This window comes from Bison bison, unplaced genomic scaffold (assembly GCF_000754665.1).
Source record: "Bison bison bison isolate TAMUID 2011002044 unplaced genomic scaffold, Bison_UMD1.0 scf7180017864508, whole genome shotgun sequence".
Taxonomy (NCBI): Eukaryota; Metazoa; Chordata; class Mammalia; order Artiodactyla; family Bovidae; genus Bison; species Bison bison.
This window is the reverse complement of record NW_011495064.1, coordinates 4,460,401-4,473,945: the sequence shown is the minus strand read 5'-3', so window position 1 is coordinate 4,473,945 and position 13,545 is coordinate 4,460,401. Positions and strand designations below refer to the sequence as shown.

The 13,545-nt window shown below is 55.5% G+C and overlaps 1 protein-coding gene across 1 annotated transcript in view; it reads right to left on the bottom strand.

Annotated features, from left to right (window-relative positions):
* INPP4A (inositol polyphosphate-4-phosphatase, type I, 107kDa) overlaps window positions 1–13,545 on the bottom strand; it is a 50,705-nt gene that overhangs the window by 24,003 nt on the left and 13,157 nt on the right. Inside the window, exons 6-13 of the mRNA XM_010829858.1 lie at window positions 12,761–12,851; window positions 12,158–12,305; window positions 10,463–10,593; window positions 8,136–8,240; window positions 7,552–7,660; window positions 2,898–3,081; window positions 2,303–2,521; window positions 1,518–1,656 (exon numbers count right to left, since the gene is read on the bottom strand). Of these exons, the coding sequence (XP_010828160.1) occupies window positions 1,518–1,656; window positions 2,303–2,521; window positions 2,898–3,081; window positions 7,552–7,660; window positions 8,136–8,240; window positions 10,463–10,593; window positions 12,158–12,305; window positions 12,761–12,851 (1,126 nt within the window). The remainder of the gene's footprint in view (window positions 1–1,517; window positions 1,657–2,302; window positions 2,522–2,897; window positions 3,082–7,551; window positions 7,661–8,135; window positions 8,241–10,462; window positions 10,594–12,157; window positions 12,306–12,760; window positions 12,852–13,545) is intronic.

Here is a 13,545-nt window from a genome sequence, read left to right as displayed (position 1 = left end):
TGCTGATCAGCAGAGTCAGACTCTCAGACACTTCCTACTCCTGTGAGCACAACAGAGCTGATCTGTCGGGCACACACAGGTACCAGCCACGCCCTAGATATCATAAATAAATGCTCGTTTAAATCACTTCAAAACTGCTCTAAAATGTGTGTTTGAACATTACGAGATGTGCCTAGAAAAAGAGGACATTTAATAAGTTATGAGCATAACAGTATACCTCATTAAACAAACTACCTCCTGCATTTTTTTTAAAACTCCTATCAATAACTTTTATCTCCAGAAATATGTTTAAATTGCAAGCAGGACAATATTAAAGAGACATGAGCAATGAACTTTCAAAAGATTGTTAAAAGCAACACAATTTACAGTAAAAAATGAGAACACGAACGACGACAAAACAGCTCCATGAACTAAACACAGGTCTGGGGAACTGAAAGTCAAACCCTCGGAGATGGAGTGTGGAGGACGCAGACACTGTGGAGACACACGCTCGTGAGAGGAGCGGCCTGGGGACAGACTGCAGGAGGGCTGGTGCGGAGGGCATCTGACACACCAAGCCGCTCCAACAGGAGCCTGACTGTCTTGAAGGAATGCTGCCCTGTGTGGAAACAAGTCCTGCTGCAGGAGGCCCGTCAGTGCCTCGCCTCTACCGCGTGACGCTCCCAAAGGGGAGCGAGCAGGCGGCAGCGGCCGGTCTCAGCTGCCTGGCCCACGGCCCCACCAGCTCTTAGGAAAGGCCGGAGCTTTAGGGACCAAGCACCTCCGTGTTCAGAAAGCACGGTACCCCCAGCTTTAGGAGCCAGCAGAATGGAGTGCCTGGTTAGGCTCCGTCTCCACAGACGGTGGGCTCTTTATGCAGCAGGCTGCTCCAGGCCACTGTCCTGCCATCCACGGAGAGACCCACCTGGAGGTGGCGCTGAACAGATAAACCCCGCTGGGCCCCCAGGTGTGGCAGAGGGGCGCACCCCGAGTTACCAGCACCGGCCAGGGCAGCAGGCTGCAGCTGTAAAAGGGCTCCCAGCCCACGACCACCAGCCTCTACAGACAAGTGCTGGCCTGCCACCAGCTTGCTCTTCCCTGCATGCTACGCCTGCTCCTTCACCCCTGATGCAACAGGCAATCTCACCAGAAAGGTGTCTACCATTCCGCCTCCTTCAGGTTCCCAGGTGGGTGGACAAACCACAGATGCTTAGGAACCCGACCCTCCAGACGCAGCAGGGGGACCTGGGAGGGCTGAGGGCCAACAAGCCATGAAGACGCGGAGAGCCCCCGGCCCCCACCTGCTGCTCCGGGCACTGTGACACCCCCTTCTACTGAGAGGCCTCCCTGCAGTCTGCGTGGGGTCATGGAGTTAGAGACACATGGACAGACAGACAGTATGCGTGGGACCCGGGCTGCATACGCACGTGTGGGTGTGGTCGGGTGAGGGCAGCATGCAGCGGAGGGGCATGGCGAGGAGGGGGCATCGCAGAGGACGTCCTCCGGTCGGATCCAGTAGGCCTGGCTGCCCTGGTTACCTTTCCGGCTGGAGCCGCTGCCGGCGCCCAGGAGGCCATCTTCGCAGCCCTCGCCCTGCAGGCGCTCGCGCTGCAGCAGCTTGTCCACCCGCTGGATGATGCACTCCAGGCTCTTGTCCACATTCAGCCACACCTTCTCCTTCCAGAGCAAGGGCACGGGGTCAGTGCCTCGGGTGGGACAGAACACAAGCCAGACACCCCCCGACTTGGACCCCCACCTGGGCCCCATGCTCCCTAAAGCCCTCAATTTAGAAACAGCGAGATAATTCACAGCTCCTTATCACAGGTGCATTTGCTTTTCCAAAGACAAATCAATGTCCTGTTTTGTGAAGAGTCTGCCGGTTACTATCCCAGAGGCCAGGGCAGGCAGAAGGGACAGTCTCATCCCCTCCTCCGTCCACTGCAGACCTCACATGACTGTCACAGGAGACCAAGGTCTTCTGAGGGGGAGCTGCTGATGACTTGGGTTGGGGAGGGGGTGGCTCCAGAAACACAGACAGAATTCAGGACACTGGGGTGGGGCTGCAGGAGCCCAGTGCCTCTGAAGAGCACACCCAACAAGCGACAGAGTTGGCTTTGTGATGTGTCACTACGAGAGGGACAGACCTGATCTTGGAGCCCACCTTTCGGGAAAGCATGATATGTCAGAGCACAGCTCCCAAGTCCTGTCTCTCAGTTCCAGGAAGATGCAGCCTGGCAGGGCCGATGGCCAGAGAGAGAGCAAGGCCTTGCGTTTTCAAGGCCAGCTCAGCTCGGGGGGTGGGGTGGGGGGAGTGCGGACTCACCCACTCCTCCTCGTGCCAATCCACCTGCAGAGAAGACCGGCTGCTCCTGCCCGACCACCGAGCCCTGAGGGTATCCTGGTCATTCCGCAGCATCACCTGCTCCTCCTCGGTCGAGGTGGGCGAGGCCTTGGAGGCGATGTAGTCAGGCCGGGCGGCATTCAGCCCGTGGATGGAGGTGGCCAGCAGCTTGCAGTCACACACAGTGACCAGCTGCCGGGTCTGCAGGGACACATGCACGCCCAGCCTCTGAGCACCCAACCCGTGCTGAGCAGGCCTTACCAAGGGGCGGAGGAAGCGTCCCAGCTTCATCAAGCCCCCCGGCACTCGCTGCAAAGTCAAGGGCATGAAGCCGTCACCGAGGATCCTGAGTCCCGGGCTCTGTCACTACCTTGCCCCCGCTCCAGCGCTATGGCCACAGGCCAGTCCCAGACCTCCGTTCCAGGCCATGTGGGAAACAGACCTGAAGGCAGACAGACCTTCGAGGTCATCCCAACGTCCCCACTCGTGTGGACAGCTCCCGGCACATGTGAGGTGTCCAGGGGTTTCCAGACACCCGAGGGACCCACGCCACCGGCAGCAGGGGAGCCCCTCCTACCTTGTCTGCCAAGATGGCAAGTGTTCTTTCCAGGCCAGTGGCAGACCTGTCCTTGGCCGCCCTCGAGAGCCGCTCGGCGTAGTAACTCACTTGGGTTTTGAGGGTGTTGATCTGGGCGATGATCTCCTTAGCTCTGATGATGTCCTGTGGTATGTAGATGATAGACTGGCAGCTGGATGACGTGCTAGGAAGGATTGGAACAGATTCAAAAGGGTTCTCCCAAGTTGACAAGGCTGGAGACACCCTCCCAACCCCAGCCCGCACCCAACGCAAGGTGAAGCGTCCTGTTCCTCAGGGGTGTTTTCCTAGGCTAGTCTAGTTGTTGACGGGCAAGAGTAAACTTCAGGAGATCCATCCTGTCTATATGGTAGAGGCTTGAAATGTTAAAATACAATTAAGTCTTTTATCTACATTCCCATGTATCTGTATTTCTACTGTGTTTATACACATGTGTACAGATACTGAGCCTGGTAGTCATCTGAACATCCACCCTCTGTCACCTAAGAACCTCTTCGTTCAGTTTCTAAGTGTTACCTAAATGGAGACTTGGGGTCTGCTGATACTGGAAGGGGTCACGTCACAGTACAAGGAGACTTCAGTGGGGGCTGGACTTTGCCAAAAGATTCCTGGTTTCTCATTTGGCCAATGAGGACTTCAAACTTCCTATGCATAGACGTACATCCTCCTTCGTGTGTTTACCTCAGCAAGTCCCCAGAAAACTGGGCTTCTGTCCTTTCTCTCCTGCTCTGGGACTCCCTTACTTAAAAAATCCTGTCCCGAGGGATGAAGGGGGTGTGGAGAACGCGCCGAACCGGAGGCAAGGCCCTCAGTGACTTAGGAAACCGGTCCTCCCGTCTCTTGCCAGGCGATGTGTGTGCCTCTTGGGATGCAACGCCAGAGACACAGCTCAGCCACTGCCCGGCACAACCACCAGCCTCTGGGGAACCAGCTCCATCTGGGGACCTTCTAGATGGGGACATAAACTGAATGTCTCTTGGCTAAAATGCCAAATCAACCCTATATTACAAACTTATTTTTCAGACCACCTGAGGAAGCGAGGGAAGCAGGGGGAAAACATACAAGGCACCCATCTTTCACAGAATGAGGGGCCTTGACTGACACCCTCAAAGAACTGCCCTTTGACTCTGGGGGAGGAGAGAGAAGGTGGAGGACCACACCCTCCTTCGTTGCCCCAGGAGAAGAGGGTCATGTGATCAGGGATGAGCCCTTTCCTTACTGGGCTCTTTCCAGGCTAACCCAAAGCCGGGTCACCAAGAAATGGCCCTGCCCTGCCCCCTGACAGACTACGGGGTCAGCATGCACACACAAAAACCACAGCACCCCAGAACGAACAACACCCCGAGCCCAGACATCACAGTGAGAAATGATGGAGGTGTCAGAAGCCCATGCAGCAGGCCGCAGTCAGGCCCGCACAGCATGAGGCGTGCACGCTGCTCTCCAAGCTGCAATCACTCTGCCCAATGAATAGCTGCCACTCAGCGGAGTCGAGTCTTAGGGCGGGAGTTTTCAAATCTCTTCTTCCCAGGCCCCAGTCAAGAGAACACACATAACATGAGGTGCACGTTCGTGTGTGTGTGTGGAATGGTGTGTCCATTTCAGCAAATACAAAGCCTCCAGCCAGCCGGAGAGGAATCACCTCCCCACTCCCCATGAGTCCTCACACACAGGTCTTATCAGTAACTGGGGCTCACAGAGGGGCCGCATGGCAGGAGTGAGAAAGGACACACCTCAAACAGTGGCTGTTCATGGACAACTGTGAACAGCAGTCGTGTGAGCACGAAGACTAAAAATGGGGCAGCTGCAGAGCCTCGGCTGGGGGACAGGGCCATGTCCCCGTGGCACCCTGGCCCTCCCGGCCAGGGCCCTGAGCTGCTCCAGCTCCATGAAGGTAGCGGTTCCAAGGGCAGCGGGAGCCTCACGAGTCCTGGTGCAGAACCCCTGTTCTGGACCGGGGCCGCACTCTGTGTGAGTCTGGGGAGGCCTGGAGCAGCACCCGGGGACCCCAGTCAGCAGGCACCAGGATTCCAGCTGCCATCTCATTCTTTGGTGGAGAAGTCATCTGATTATATTAACCCCTGGTTTGCCGTCCAGGAGTAAAACTGACCCTAGTAATTTGTTTTGCAAATCTCCATTAACCATTAAATATAAAAATGTACGCAGGGGACTTCCCTGCTGGTCTACGGTTAAGACACTGTGCTTCCATGGCAGGGGCAGGGATTCAATGCCTGCTCAGGGAACTAAGACCCTATGTGCCATGAAGCATGGCCAAAGGAAAAAAAAGTAAGCTGGTTTCATTCCTGCGAGAGGTGAAGGGGAAGTAAAAACAGAAGAGCCTTAGATGGCAGTAAAAGAAGCCAGGAAGGGACTCCCAAACACACCACGGTACTGGCTTGAAGCCTCAGCACCTGAGACCTGCCTGGCCTAGGTGCCTCCTCGTCATGGAGAGAGAGCTGGGTCTTTGCTCCGAGTGATGCAGCCAGACTGGGAGGGTTTGAAACAGCAGACTGGAGACGGGCTATTCATTATCACAGAACATTGCAGTTGGAAGGGAGTTCCATCTACGAGACTACAACTAGGAGCCTGCGGGGGCGTGGCGGGGGCAGCACCTCACAGAGGAGGGGACAGGCTTTCTCTGCACGAGAGCAAGACCCAAACGCACACTCTCCACAGACAGAGAACTCACCAACACTCCTCAAAACTGCTAAAGAGAAGAACCAAGACGAAATATTAGCAGTTTGTTAGCAAACGGCAAATGCAAAACAAAAAAACGTAAAAACCAAGTTCTCTTTCATCAAAATTCTGGAGATAACTTGAGGAAGCCCCGACTACAGGGAGGATTCAGCTTAGGAGCCCAAGGTGCTCCCTGGTCGGAGCAGCGTCTGCGCGTGTGCTTGAGCCCCAGGGAGAAGCCCATGTGGTGGGCTACACCTGGGCTGAGGAGAGCTCCCCTGGTGCAAACCATTCCTGCAGGCGGTTTTATGCCATTAGTAGGAAAATACATAAACATGTACATTATATATTTGAAAAATACTACAAAAAGCCTTTGGGGAATAAGAGTCCTGAAGTTCACATGCAGAATAACTGGTATCAACACCCCAACCTTCCTGGGACAGGGCCAGCCCCTTGACTGGCTTTCTCCTCCAGGGCCCCACGCCAGCTCGAGTCGCACGCTCACACCTCCACACGGCCCATGCAGTGCAGCGACACACATGCGGCTGGCCGTGCAGAGCGGCGGTGGCACAGGAAGCTGTCTTTGCCCTAATTCCCAGGGGACCACCAGGCTGGTGAATCCTCGGGTGGGTCTGGTGGCCTGGTTTGAGGAGCCCTTGGTGGGGCCAGATCCAGGTCAAGGGGGCTGCAGGAAGGTGGGCAGGATCCCAGAGATGCTGCCCAGTCTGAGGCCTACCTCCCACCCTCTGAACCCTGAGTCCCCGGGTGCTCTCTGCCCGCCCGCTCACGCCTCAGCCCACTGCACCTGTCCTTTCTCCCCGGCCCCTACAGTCCAAGGTCAACCTGCTCAAGCCCTGTCCTGACACCCACCCAGACACAGAGCCAGGCTCTGGCCTGAGGCTGCGGCCAGCACTGTGTGCGTGCACTCAGTCACCAGGCCGCCATGACTGCTCCACAGGACCTCCTGAGGATCGTGGGCCTTGGTGTTGGGGCCCCTCAACTCCACATTCTGCACCAGCTGCTCTGCTGCAGCCCCAGCTTCTTCTTTCTCTGCGATGCCACCTTCTTCTCCTGGCCCTTCCAGGATCACTGCCCAGTCCTGCCTCCCCATCTTCTCCAGAACCTCGCTCCACCAGTATCCTCCACCATCTCCCCTCGTTTGCCATCATCTCTCCTACCAGCCTGAGACAAGCTTGTCTTGGTCCCACTCCTCCTCCACCTCTAGGTCCGAGGAGCCCACGGCATCACCTGCAGGTATCCCATCTACTTCCTACACCCGAGCCCTCCAGTCAAGGTTAAGTCTAGCCAGGCGATGTTCGGGAAGATCACCAATGCCTCCCGGTGTCGGACACGACAGGTCAGCTTATGCTCTCTCCCTGTCGCCCCTGCCCTGCAGCAGCCCCTGTACCCCCTCTCCAGCAGGCTCCCAGCACTGCTGTCGCCCTACCTGCTCAACCTGTCAGCTCTAGTCACCAGCTCGCCCTGCCCGCAGAGCTCCTCCCCGAGGCCCCGCCCCTTATCACGTGCCCCGCCCACCTCGCTGTTTCCCCGCTCTGATTGGTCACTCCCTGCAGCCCCTGGAGCCTCTCTGACCCTGGGAACACTGACCACCAATGTCCTCCAGGAAAGGAAACCGTCTTTCCCAGACCTCACACCCTGTGACCTTCGACCAAGGTTTCTAAAGGGCAGCGGAGCCCGCCAAGTCCGCCAGGGCCGGGGGAACCATTCTCCGGGCGGATTTTTCAATCGCCTGTTTTGCAGGGACAGGCCCTCGGGCACTCATCACCGCCCAGCTTGGACGTGCACAAAGAGCGGCACAGGCGCCTCAGGCAGCTCCCCCACCCTGCAAAAGCAGCTCGGACGCTGGACGTTTCTGCGGTCCCCTTGCGACTTCTTTTCTTTTTTAAATCCAGGAAGCCCGAGACACCAGAACAAGGAGGACAGATACCCTCTGAGAACTTACTGTTTCTTGGTCTCTTCAAACTTGTGCAGCTTTTTGCGGAGCCCTCCCGACTTGAAGCCCTGGCAGTGTGCTGCTGGCGCCCCAATGGTGACGATGTCATAGTTCTGATCTGAATGACAGAAAGCTCTCCTCCGTTACTCTGGCTCAGGCCTGCGGACAAAGCTGGCTACGGGGATATGCACGAAGCTCTGGGGTCCCCCGCCAGCCCGGCTCCAAGCAGCCTATGGCAACACTAGCCCCACCATCCAGGGTGCCCGAGGGCCTCTGGAGCCCAGCACCCTCATCTTGGCTCAGAGGGGCCTGTGTGGGTCTCAGGGTGGGGCCACACAGCGACCCACGACACTCAGCCTGCACCCCTGCCTCAGAAGGATGACCCGTGGGCCGTTTTCTGCCCCAGACATGCAAGAGAAGCTGGAGGGAGGACAAACGAGAGGAAGGTGCTAGAGCTCCTCACAAAGGCCTTGGAGGTCCCTTTGCTGTGCTCTCAGCCCAACGCCACAGCAGACACATAGGACAGACGTGCGACAGCTCAGGGACCAAGGGCCAGTGGGGGAAAGAAGCGACATGATTCACGGGGCAGTTACCTGCTCCTCCATCATCCTGAACTCTCATCCTTTGTATGTGTAAGTTAGTGGGAACAAATTCTAGCTTTTTATCTGCTTTCAAACTGCTTGCTTTGAACGAGGGACCTAAGGATCAGAAGGGGAGAAGATAAAGATGGTCAGCCTGTATCCAGCGTGCAAGAAAGCCGCCCAGAGAAGGGACCCTGTGAGGACTCTGCCGTGGGTGAGCAGGCATGTGTCGGCAGAGGCCTCAGGGACTCCAAGCTGCTCACAAGCACGCTTCCTTCCCTGATGACAGGGGCTGTGAAATGCTGAGGGACAGCGGCTCCTGGCCAGAAGACTGGTCTGGGGTCCCAGGGGTGAGTGCAGGCCGGTGGAGCCACCCTTGGAAGCTGAGGAACGACACCAGGCCTGCCTACGCCAGCTCTCAGCCGAGAGGTCTGACTCAGGGATGGGACTGTGTGCAGCACGCTGTCAGCACCGCTATAAAAAGCAGGTGGGCCCATGCCAGAAAGTGCCTGTTCCCACTGCAGAGCCTTCCAGCACCCAAGATCTAAGAAGCCGCGCAACAGCAGAGACACGTCTCCAATCTGGAAAGTGACGAGAAGGCCCACTCGCCACCCTAGGTCGCTCACGGTAAGCAGGCGCCACAGGGCACCTGGTTCGGCCCTGGAACACACACTCACACATCCTCACACACACCCTGGGTGGCTCAGGAGTTTGGACCGTGTTTCCTTAACAAGATATTCACAATGTTACTTCTATAACTGGAATACTTAACTAAGTGAAGAATTACATGCCGAGAAAAGAAAGGAATTATAAATTACGGTGACAATGAGGAGAAATAAACATTTCATTTAGTGAAAAATGGCACGTTTATTTTGCCAGCACAGAAAATGAAGACTGGCCACCATCTGCTCCGTGCTTTGCCCAGGAAACCGTTCCCCAGCTCCTGATAGGGGTGCCCGCAGACCAGGAAACCGTTCCCCAGCTACTGATGGGGGTGCCCACGGACCAGCAAACCGTTCCCCAGCTACTGATGGGGGTGCCCACGGACCAGCAAACCGTTCCCCAGCTACTGATGGGGGTGCCCACGGACCAGGAAACCGTTCCCCAGCTCCTGATGGGGGTGCCCGCGGACCAGCAACATCAGCTTCCTGGGAGCCCGTTAGAGATGCCAAACCCCAGATCTGCTGTTAACAAGATTCTCAGGGGACATAGATGCACAATGACATCTCATAAGCTCTGCTCCAGAAACACCCAGGTGTATGGGTTTCAGACTTGGCCAGGTAACAGGCAGCCAGCACCAGCAGGTCCCTATGTCCCTTTAGGAAAACACTGCCATTTCTCTTAGAAATACACTTAGATCTTTTCTTCAGACGCAAGCCAAACCCAGGGCACCGTCATCTTGCCATCATTCCTGTATCTGGCTTCTTCTCAGTCAAGTTCATGGACAGGTTTCTATGCTCTGTGTCAAAATCACATGAAGGGCTTATGACTTTCCTGAAAACCTGAAATTCTATTGTAAAAAGGGGAAGAAGGGAAGAATCTGGAGAATAAAGTAATAGAAAACCAAAGTCATTTCATTTGGAATCAAAAGGGAGTGAGTTTATCATCGTTTTCTAAATCTACCTGAACATGCTTTGAAAAGCAAGTGGCACCTTCTAATAAGAGGTGTCTGTATTTCATTTTCTCTTTTGAGCCTTAAAATGGAGAGCTTCACTCAGACAATTTGTATGTCAATATGTGTGTGTGTACACTCGTGTTTTTTTCTGACTCTGCGACCCCATGGACTGTAGCCCACCAGGCTCCTCTGTCCATGGCATTTCCCAGGCAAGAATACAGGTTGCCATTTCCTTCTCCAGGGGATCCTCCTGACCCAGGGACCGAACCCGCGTCTCTTGCATCTCCTATACTGGAAGGCAGATTCTTTACCACAGGTGCCACCTGGGAAGCCCATATATCAGTATAAGGACCACCAAACAGTTAAACTAGGAAATCCAGAAAACCCTGCCTTGTTTGGTCTCAAGGCAAAAGGCCTACATCCTTTCGGGCACTGCGCTGACGCAGGACCAGGATGAAGCAGGAACATGAACCGACGGCCTGGGACCCTGTCTCTCCTCCATTTCATCCTGCAGTGGTTTGTTTTGGCAGAGGACACCGTGGACGGAACTTTCAATGCAATTCACACATTTCTCTTAATTAAGATCTGAAAACTCCATCTTTGAAAGAACTGACATCTACATGAGAATCTATTTTTAAAAATCCATTAGAGCGTCTGTCAGTGGGCATATGTGAGCAACCCTGGATTCCAGGATTTTAGCTGGGAAATGAGAGTGGGCGCCCACCTTTGTACTGATGGAGGTCGGTCAGGTTCTCCTGGTAGGTGAGGATGATGGTCTGGTACTGTGTGACAATCTGGCGCCGGAGGCTCTCCCAGCATGGGGACAGCTCCCCCAGCTCCTCCAGTTCACATACTCTGCAAGCAAAACACACACGTCAGGCCAGGGCGCCCACTCCCTCCTGGCAGAGGCTCAGGAGTCCTGAGCATCCAGGAGGCCAGACGGTCGTGGACGTGTCACTGACGCTCAGGGAAGGCCCTGTGGGTCTGAAGGGCCAGCAGCAGGGCAGCACGGCAGACGGCTCCACATGCGGCTGTAAGAAAGGTGGGCAACCGCTGACCGTGTGGAAACTGCACAGACAAGCTTTCCGTAGGAACCTAGTTCAGGGAAAACTCAGCGAAGGACTGGAGAGGAGAGTGGCTCTGCCGTGGCCCCTGTGACCATGCACGTTTCCAGGGGCCACAAGAGCTTGAGCTGCAGCCCATTGGAGTCTGACCCTCCCAGATCACAAGAGGACTAGAGCCTGAGGGCAACCCTCTCCCCTCTCCTCATCCCCACCAGGGTCTGTCACTGCCCCCTGGGTTCTGGGAAGCATGGGCCTTTCCGCCCTCCCAGAGCAGAGCTGCAGAACATAAAGCTGTCCAATGAGCCTGCAGCTGGGCTGCTCAGCAGTGGGGGTCCCACAGCTGCCAGGCCCTAGAGTCTCACTGGCATCCTTTCCAGGTCTGGGACAAGGACCCTGGGAAACCGGCAACTTCAGCCATGGCTCCCGTCACTGTCTGTATAAGTGATGAACTGTCCGGATGTGAAAGGTGTGAGGGTGAGGGGAGACGAGGACAAGAAAGAAAGGACTTGGGACCTCCACAAAAATGAAAGCTGTTTAAGAACTGAAATATATGGGACTTCCCTGGTGGTCCAGTGGCTAAGAACCTGCGATTCTACTTCAGAGGCATGGGTTCAATCCCTGGCTGGGGAAGTAAGATCCTGCCTGCCATGCAGCATGGCCAAAGAGACAGAAATGATATATAATCTCAGCTCGGCAGGAAATAATAGCTGCATAATCAGACTACTGAACACACACAATGGATTTTTTTAAAAGGATAACCATTTTAGGAAACTGGGAAGAAAGTATAAAAGACCTAAAGTCCTCATCATTTATGAGGATTTCCCTTTCCTACTCAGGAGTTAATCCCTGCAATTGATTGAGAGTGCTCTGTGCATATATACAGAAATACAGCAGAAAACACTGACGTGGCTGAAGTGGCTGTTTCTTGGGAAATAAACAAGCATCTCAGCATCTCAAGACTTGCATTTTTTGTAAAAAGCCTTTTGCACTCTTTCACTTTTTACACTATGCACTTTTTCCTCTGGGGGGCTAATTTTATAAATGTTTTTAGGAATCTACTAAATTATCTGAAGTTAAAAAGTCATACCATTTTATCATTATTAAATCAGCAAAAGGAATGCTGAAGCGGGGGGAACATGTGCTCGGTGCTGGCACAGCTGGCCTGTCAGGCAGGCGATCTTGTGACTTCCTCACACCAAACGGGGGACACAGTTGAGCAAACTGAGCCCAGGCTGAGGAGTAGGCAGGCGGCAGGGCTGGGTGTACAACCGGGCCTGGCTGCGGTCCGTGCTCACCCGCCCGGCCTATGAGCTTTCCTGCGGGAAGGGGCGGCCGCCAGGAGCCCTGGGCCTCACCTGGCCGCGTCCTCCTCCAGCAGGAGCTTCACAAACTGCCGGGGCACGTGCAGGGACAGCACGCTCTCTGCCATCTGCTCCAGGATCCGCAGGTGGTTGCCCTCGGTGGTCGGGAAGCGGTACATGCGGCAGATAGCACCACCAAACACTGAGGCGGGAGAGAGACAGCTGCAGTGAGCAGGTATGGGCCGCCGTGGCCCCCCCAGCCTACATGGTGCCCTCACCTCCAGGCCTCCTTGCTGTTTATCTCCAGGGAATCCGAACACTTAAACCCAAGCTCACCGAGTGACTGAGCCTCAATGCTCCTGCCCCGAGACATGCAGTCTTGTCATCCCAGACCATGTCCCTGGCTTGGAGGTGCTAGGACTGGGTAGGGAGGCCACTGGTCATCGAGTCATCAAGACAGGGCAAAAGGAAGGAGAAGCCCCTCCCCTGGAGGGTCACCAGTTCCCAATACGCTGAACCAAAGAATGGCACGCTGGTGTGCAGGGAGGTGACCGCTGGCGGACACATCCGTGACGATCGGAGCAGGTGGGGGAGGGGACCGCAGGCCCAGGTGGACACTCACGAGTGGCAAGAGTACCCACGGAGGAAGCCGTTTACCCGATTTCAGTAAAGTGTCTTTTCGCAACGAAGCGTACTTGGATCGGATCCCCAAGGCCTCAGTCAAGCTCTCGTCAACAGGCAGAACCATCTAAAAACACATACACACAAGCATGATGAAACTGCCTCGGACTCCAGGGCGCATCACAGACATAAAAGCCTCCTTGAAACTCATATCCACAGTCAGCTCTATGAGAAACACCCAGCCCCAGCCACAAACAAGAGAGGCCACCGCCTGGGACACTGAACGCCCTCCGCCCACAGTTTTCTAGAAATGCACTCTTCTGACCGAGTCACTTCCCTTTGTCTCTGAGTGTTTTGCTGTGTGGGATGAAAGGGCGGTGGTAGACAGGCCCGAGAGTATTTCCATAGCTAACGTTTCAGACTTGTTTTGGGTACAGTGAGAGATCTCTGTATTTTACAATGACTACTTGCCAGTGTTTGGGCTATAAGAGCTCTTGTTTGCGAGTGTCTGTGTGAGCAGCTGTGCATGAGGAGGGCAGGGAGAGGTGGGTGGGGGGCACAGGTGTGCGATGGGGCCCAGGCAGCCATGGGCAGGGAGTGTCTGGGAGAGGAAGACCTTAACCCACCCTCAGAGACAACCTGGGTCTCAGTCCACACCCGCAAGCCACCTCTCCCCTCCTGCCTGCAGCTCCCGCTATTGAGGAGCCAGCTGTGACCTGGAACAGAGGCTGGGGAGCCCCCTCTCTACCGGTTAAGTGCCTGAGGGCGCAGGCATGTCCAGTAGGGGCCCCACTGTCCCGTCCCCTGAACTCAGAGGCCAC